General features: G+C 53.4%; 4 protein-coding genes across 4 annotated transcripts, besides 3 other annotated features; all 4 read right to left on the reverse strand.

Annotated features, from left to right (window-relative positions):
- The first annotated feature begins 62 nt into the window (after positions 1 to 62).
- Positions 63 to 84: a microsatellite.
- Positions 85 to 335: 251 nt separating this feature from the next.
- On the reverse strand, positions 336 to 1,901 carry TraAM80_01364 (dihydrofolate reductase-thymidylate synthetase; the record flags this gene model as incomplete). The annotated part of the gene is made up of 1 exon (XM_029378412.1): positions 336 to 1,901. One exon carries the CDS (start codon positions 1,899 to 1,901, stop codon positions 336 to 338), a length of 1,566 nt encoding a protein of 521 aa, XP_029241796.1.
- Positions 1,902 to 2,391: 490 nt separating this feature from the next.
- Positions 2,392 to 2,487: a microsatellite.
- Positions 2,488 to 2,949: 462 nt separating this feature from the next.
- Positions 2,950 to 3,501, reverse strand: TraAM80_01365 (uncharacterized protein; the record flags this gene model as incomplete). The annotated part of the gene is made up of 1 exon (XM_029378413.1): positions 2,950 to 3,501. One exon carries the CDS (start codon positions 3,499 to 3,501, stop codon positions 2,950 to 2,952), a length of 552 nt encoding a protein of 183 aa, XP_029241797.1.
- Positions 3,502 to 3,505: 4 nt separating this feature from the next.
- Positions 3,506 to 4,996, reverse strand: TraAM80_01366 (uncharacterized protein; the record flags this gene model as incomplete). Its single annotated transcript, XM_029378414.1, has 1 exon — positions 3,506 to 4,996. One exon carries the CDS (start codon positions 4,994 to 4,996, stop codon positions 3,506 to 3,508), a length of 1,491 nt encoding a protein of 496 aa, XP_029241798.1.
- Positions 4,997 to 5,440: 444 nt separating this feature from the next.
- On the reverse strand, positions 5,441 to 5,992 carry TraAM80_01367 (exosome-associated protein 3; the record flags this gene model as incomplete). The annotated part of the gene is made up of 1 exon (XM_029378415.1): positions 5,441 to 5,992. One exon carries the CDS (start codon positions 5,990 to 5,992, stop codon positions 5,441 to 5,443), a length of 552 nt encoding a protein of 183 aa, XP_029241799.1.
- Positions 5,993 to 6,508: 516 nt separating this feature from the next.
- Positions 6,509 to 6,557: a microsatellite.

The raw sequence follows: 6,557 nt of genomic DNA on the forward strand, positions 1-6,557 counted from the left end.
AAAAAATTAAATAATAAAAATAAAACAAGAAGAAGAAACGGGAGAATAATATTATTTTTTTTAAAAAAAACAAAAAAAAGAAAACATGAAGGAGTATCAAACCAGACCACAAAACCCCACTTTCGTTGCAATTCATTGTACCTCCTTAACTCTATAATATACGTACCGACGAACGCATTCACGGATGTGTGCGCCGCATCTTCTCACACCTGCGTTTCTCTTCCTCTCGGGGGTGCGGAACGAAACCACGCCACCGACACTCCTCATCACCCGGGCATTTCCCTTGTCTTCGTTCTCCCTCTTTCTGAGCCGCCTTACGCGGCTCATCTGAAGGATTATACAGCCATCTTCATGGAGATAGTGGGATACGGCGTGTAGTCAATCACCTCCATGTCACCCTCCTCATAGTCCTCAAGAAACTCGCGCTCGCGGTGGAAGACGAGAAACGGAAATGCCCGAGGCACACGTTTGAGTTGCGCCTGGCACGGCTCTATGTGATTACTGTAAACATGGGCGTCGCCGAGTGTGTGTACAAATTCGCCCGGTCGCAGTCCCGTCGCTTTTGCGATGAGAATTGTCAGCAAGGCGTAGGACGCAATGTTGAAGGGAACGCCAAGGCCCATGTCGCATGAGCGCTGGTAGAGCATGCACGACAGTTCCCCATCACGCACGTAGAACTGTCCAAGCATGTGGCACGGCGGCAAAGCCATCTTGGGCAGTGCAGTTGGATTCCATGCCGTGAAGAGCATCCGGCGATCGTCAGGGTTTGTCTTGAGTGTTTCAACGATCGCCTTAATTTGATCAACCCCTTGTCCCTCATACTTGGCGTCGTGGCGTGTGTATTCTGCGCCAAAGTGGCGCCACTGAAAGCCGTAAACGGGGCCAAGGTCCATCTCCTCGTAGTCTGTAAGACCGCGGTTGTCAAGAAAGGCGCGGGAGCCGTTGTCGTCCCAGATGTGGACCCCCTTGTCACTTAACTTCTTTGCGTAGGTGTCGCCCCGCAGAAACCACAGCAGTTCCTCGCACACGCCGCGCCAAAAAACGCGTTTCGTGGTCAAAAGAGGTAGGCGGTTGTCACGGAGCGAAAATCGCATTTGTGCGCCAAAGAGGGAAACGGTACCTACCCCAGTGCGGTCCCGCTTCAAGGCTCCCTCACGCACGATGCGGTCAACGAGGTTGAGGTACTGCTCCTCCTCGTGGTTGCGTGGAACAAGCTTTTCAATGTAGTACTTTGTTCCCTCCGAGTTCGCCGACGTGCGCTCCTCGGTGATGCTCTCCCGCTCCCACTCAACACCCGCCGCCGCCTCCGTCCCTGTTTCAGGAAGGCGAAAAAACACACTGCAAGACGAATCCCTGGTGAGAATGGTTGTGCGATGAACGGCTTGCAGCACCTTCACGCACGGCGGACGGAGAGCCTCAGCATACACGGAGCCACCACCGATGCAGAAGACCGTCTCAATGCTCCGCGTATACATGGGAGTGGCGAGCAACCGCAGGGCCTGTTCGAGACCACCACGCACCGCCAGAATATTATCCGCCGCCGCCTTCCGTTTTTCCTCGTCCGGCAGGTCGTCCAAGAGGTTTTGTGTTGTTAATTTGGACGACAGGACGATGTTCAGGCGGCCAGGCAGTGGGCGAAAGTTAGGCGGTATGCTATCCCACGTCTTGCGGCCCATCACAACGGCGTTACGCCTCGCAAGCGTGGGTTTAACGTTCTTTCCCCGCAGCTTCGTCGTCACGTCCCTGAAGTACTTCATGTCCTCTGGCACATTCCACGGTATCGACCGCCCATCGCCGATGCCACCATGTTGGTCCACCGCCACTATGAGTGAGAAGGCACGTAAGACAAGACGTGTGCCCTCCGCCACCGTCTCCGGCATACGGATCTTGTACAAAGACATGGCCAACAAACACGCAAAGTGAAGACTCTCTCACTCCCTCCTTCTCTCACGATATATATATATATCCACCTACTCACGCGTGTAATTCCAATGTATATGGCCTCTCTCTCTGTGTGTGTCGCCGCTTATTAATTAATATACCGTTGCCCCTTTCGGTTTCTTCCTAGAAGGCAGACTACGTCCCAATAGGTAAAAGCAAAGCCACATGGACGGTTGCGTGAGACTCAACCGCCAGCACTCTCTCACACACACCACAAACAGCAACGGCGCCCAAAGAACTCTCAAGGAGGAGGCACACAACACTCAGGTAGACATGTGTGAGTGAATAAATGCCTTCTTGGCTGCCTGGTGTCGTCCTCCACAATTTCCCCAACAACACACAACCGCAGACAAACATCCACGCACACCCAGCGGGCAGCAACAAATAATAATATACGGTGCAATGATTTCTTCCATTAATAATATAACGTTGCTGGAAATTCATTCCATTTTGTTGTTGTTGTTGTTGTTGTTTTGTTTTTTTCACAGCAATGTTTTTGTTTCCTCTTGTTTTCTGTTCTTGTTGTTATTATTTATTTGTTTTGTTTGCACACCCATTCATCACACACCATGGAGTACCTGCTTGCCCACGTCACATCACATCACACCCACCATTCATCTACTATACTCCCCTGATGGAAACAAAGACAAGCCAATCAATACGCAGGTTTTTCATGTATACCTCACGACACACATAAATATACTTATCTACGTGCGTGGCTGTAGCATACACGTGGCTGTATTCGGGGAAATGCGGCATCACACACACACGCATCTTCCCATATATCCATAAGGGGATTCGCAGAGAGAACGTGACAAATAAAGAAGGAAAATATCGACCATACTTTGCGCATGTGTGTTCATTCATCTCTCCTTCTCGCTTTCACTCCCCATCTATCCGCATGCAACCCTCGCGTACCTTCCGTGAGGAGTAGCAGAACAAAACATAACTCCGTTATCACACCTATGGTGTTGTTGTTGTTTTTCTTTTTTTTCATTTTTTTTTTTTTTAGTAGCCTTCTACATTGGCGTCCGACAGGGACGCCAATGCACACTCCATGCGGGACCACTGATGCCGTTTGTTGAGCACCAGCGCCAGTGGAAGGCGTAGCGACATCGCAATGGCTAGAAGATGGGAGTCAGGTCGCAGCCGTGAGCCGGATGAAAGTTTACGCGCCATCCAACAGCAGAGTTCCTCGAAGGAGATGATACCAGAGCGTGTTTTGTTAAGCATGCGAAAGATGCGCGGGGCGTGTCGCACAATCTCGGGTCGGTCACGCACAAACACGTCATGTGCATATTTGGTGAAGTTGTGAAAATCCAGCGGTCCGTACTCCGCAACAATACAATCATAGGCGTGTGTGACGAATGCCACACTCTCGCGAGCGCAGGGCAGGAAAGGAAAGACCGTCGCAGGTACACCAAAGACTTCTTCCAGCTGATTGGATCCCTGCGTGGTGAGCATGGCGTTGTAAAACGTGAGGCGATGCTCCAGGATATACTCCCGCGTGTACTGAAGCTCGCGCATTACGTCATTAATGTCGTCCTCGCAGTCGTCCATCCCGTCATCCATGCTCATTGTGCGGCCACACCTGTCCTCGTTCAGTCGGGCGTGGTGGCTGTCGCCGTCCATAGTAAGCCGTGCCCCTTCCCGCCATCCATGCAGCCCCCTCTCCGCTCTCATCCAACTGTCGCCGCTTCTGCACCTTCTCGCGCCACCGCTCGACCACCTCCCGCAGGGCGGAGGTGACAGGCGTGTACCGCAGCGAAAACCGCGAAAAGAGGGCGTCCACAAATTCCACCAGTGACCCGCGATGGTGCACAAGCACAGCCTGCGCCACCACCTCATCCACCACCCGTGCAAAACTTATCACGGAATCACCCTTCGCCGCCGCGACATCCAAGACGTACAACTCTGCCGCTGCACGCCGCGATCGGCGACTCGCTCGCCACACCTTGAATGCGTGCATCTTAAGCGTGTCAGCGGCTAAGAAGTCGGGCCGAGCGAGTGGAGTGTGAAGTACCACGTGAAAGAACGCCTCGTGGATGGCGTCGTAGATAAATTGATCGTCACCCTGAGAGTTAAAGGAGAACGCGCCGTCAGCGGAACTGGCCGCCCTACTGTCAACCTCCACCAGCCACGAGGTAGAGAAGAGCGTGGCATTGACGTCTATGACCTCGCCAAGCAGAGGCAAACTAGCATCCTCATCCACCCCTCCACACGACATTGCGGTGCTTACTGAGCCAGCAAGCTCTGCCGACATAAACGATTCTCGCTCAGAAAAAATGTGTTTATGTTCTCGCTGCGTCGACGAGACTGTTGAGGAGAGCGGCGTCGCCAGAGTCGTTGTGGCTGTATGATGGTTCTGCTGGTGGTGGTGATGGTGACACCGGCTACGTGCCTCAATGAAGGGGAGGTAAAACAACAGCTCCTCCGCGTACGAAGAAAACAAACGCCGGTTGTTTACGTGCGCCGCAAGAAGTCGTGAAATAAAAGCGGGAAGCTCGCGATAGACGCGTGAGTCCGGAAGTTGAACGCAGCAAAGCACCAGGCACTCCTGCGCCTTAAAGCTCGAGACGGCTGCGGCAGCTGTGTCTGCAGAGAAAGTCGGCAACTGCGAGGACGGCGGCGGAACCTTTGTGGAGACAGCGGAGGAGGCCGCAGCCGCCGCCTGCGTGTATTTCCTGTGAAACTCACGTGTGCGAAGCTCAATAATAATCACCGCGTCGAGCCCCGCCACCTCCTCCGTCACGAGCGTAAAGGAGGAATTCAGCTGTTTTTGTAGCGGAAGCAAGAGGGAGTGGTACAGCGCCGCTTCATGCGGGTTCGCGGTACGGAGCGCCACAACGGCGTCGGCGCACGCAGAGCCGCGGAGCCACTGCAAGAGGCGCTGTAGCCTGCCGGTAGGTATTCGCTCGCGGCATCCGAGGTCGTGCAGCGTCGTGTTGGGTTCCGAACGCCATGAGCAGCGCACCGTGCGGCGAAGAAGCAGCAGGCAACCAAGCGCCGCCAACGCACTCACAGCAAGGCTCACGCCTCCGGTGAGTCGCCGCATTTATTCCGGTGCGCAACTTTAAAATAAAAAATAAAAAAACGCCAACCGCAGAAAACAACGACGCCACGTTGCCAAAACAAAATTTCCGCCCCCACCCCCCACCCCTCTTCCCTTGGGTTTGTGTTGTGCACAAGATGGGAATGAGGCACCCCAGAAAAGGAGGGCGTGTACGGGTGTGGCGCCACGCCTCCACAAGACGCCCCTCCCAACAGAAAGCAAAAGAGGCAAAACGCAAACGAAAAAGATGTCCCCACCGCACACTGGCACAGAGGAAGAGAGAACACAAGAGGCACAGCAACAACAGCAAATAAAGATAAACAAAAAGACGTCAATGGCAAATAGGCACGTTGCATTGCCACTGACATCGTACCATCTCGCCTCATCTTTCAGTTGTTGCTTCTCGCCGCGTTCATCAAGAAATGGACGAAGGAGGAAGTGAGAAGCTTATGCGGTGGTACTTGAATCCTTCACCTGCCTCAAGAGGTTCTGCACCGATGACGACACTGTCTTTCCTGCACCCCGCTCAATCTCCGTGAAGAGAATGGCGTCGCCGTACGGGTCATCTACGGCGCTGGCGTCTCTTGCCTTGTGCAGCTCAGCGTTACTGTCATGGGTCTCCACCCGTCCACGCTTTCGTGTGGCCTTCCCACTCACTGCTGCTGCTGCTGCCGTCGTCCCATCTTGCTGCCGACTGTCCAGATGCGTGATCTCGCGCAACTTCTTAATGTACCCGGAGACGCGATCCAGCTTTAGCTGCACCCGCGCATCCACGCCCGTCTTTCCCACCGCATTCTGCAGTCTGTCATAAGCGTACGTTAGCAACACCAGCACAAAGGCCGCAGCGAGGGAGATGCGGGCCTGCTCGTCCACACTGTAGTTCGTCACCAGCACGTCCTCGTTGAGGGAGGCCAGCAGCGGCAGTAGCTCGGAGCGCATGCGGAGGAGCACCGCATCCAATTTTTGCATGAGCGGTACAACATCATCATCGAAATCCATGTCGCCTCACCTTTTCCCCGCGCTATTCTTTTCCCTTCCGGAGGAAGGGAAAAGAACCAAAATGAGAGTAATGGAGAAAGTGCAAACCGAACACAGCAGGTAAACAAACGCAAACTCACGCGCAAATACGGACCTGCATTACAGTTGTTAATGCAGTGATAGCTAGAAAAGGAGAAAAGGCGGCACCAGCATGAAAGAAAAAAGAAGTGGTGCGCATCACAGCGAGGCCAATAACAGCTTCAGGGTGAGTGAAGGCACGACACGGACAGCACCCGATCCCGATGCACAAAAAGCACTCGGTTAGACACCAGCAGAGAGACAGTACCAAAAAGGAGTCCAACCCTGGCAGCCTCTCGCTTTCTTTTCTTTTTTGGTGTGCGTGCCCTTCCCTTGTCCCATAACCCCCGCCCGCTACCGTCACCCACCCGCGCTCCGCCACCTGCAGCTGGTGATGCAGCCACCTCTGTGTCATTTCGTAACAACCGCAACACGCCCGACCAACATGCACACAGGCATTATATATATATATATATATATATATTATGTATATATATATATATATATA

This window comes from Trypanosoma rangeli (genome assembly GCF_003719475.1).
Source record: "Trypanosoma rangeli strain AM80 chromosome Unknown Tra_15.4_contig_00027, whole genome shotgun sequence".
Lineage (NCBI taxonomy): Eukaryota > Euglenozoa > Kinetoplastea > Trypanosomatida > Trypanosomatidae > Trypanosoma > Trypanosoma rangeli.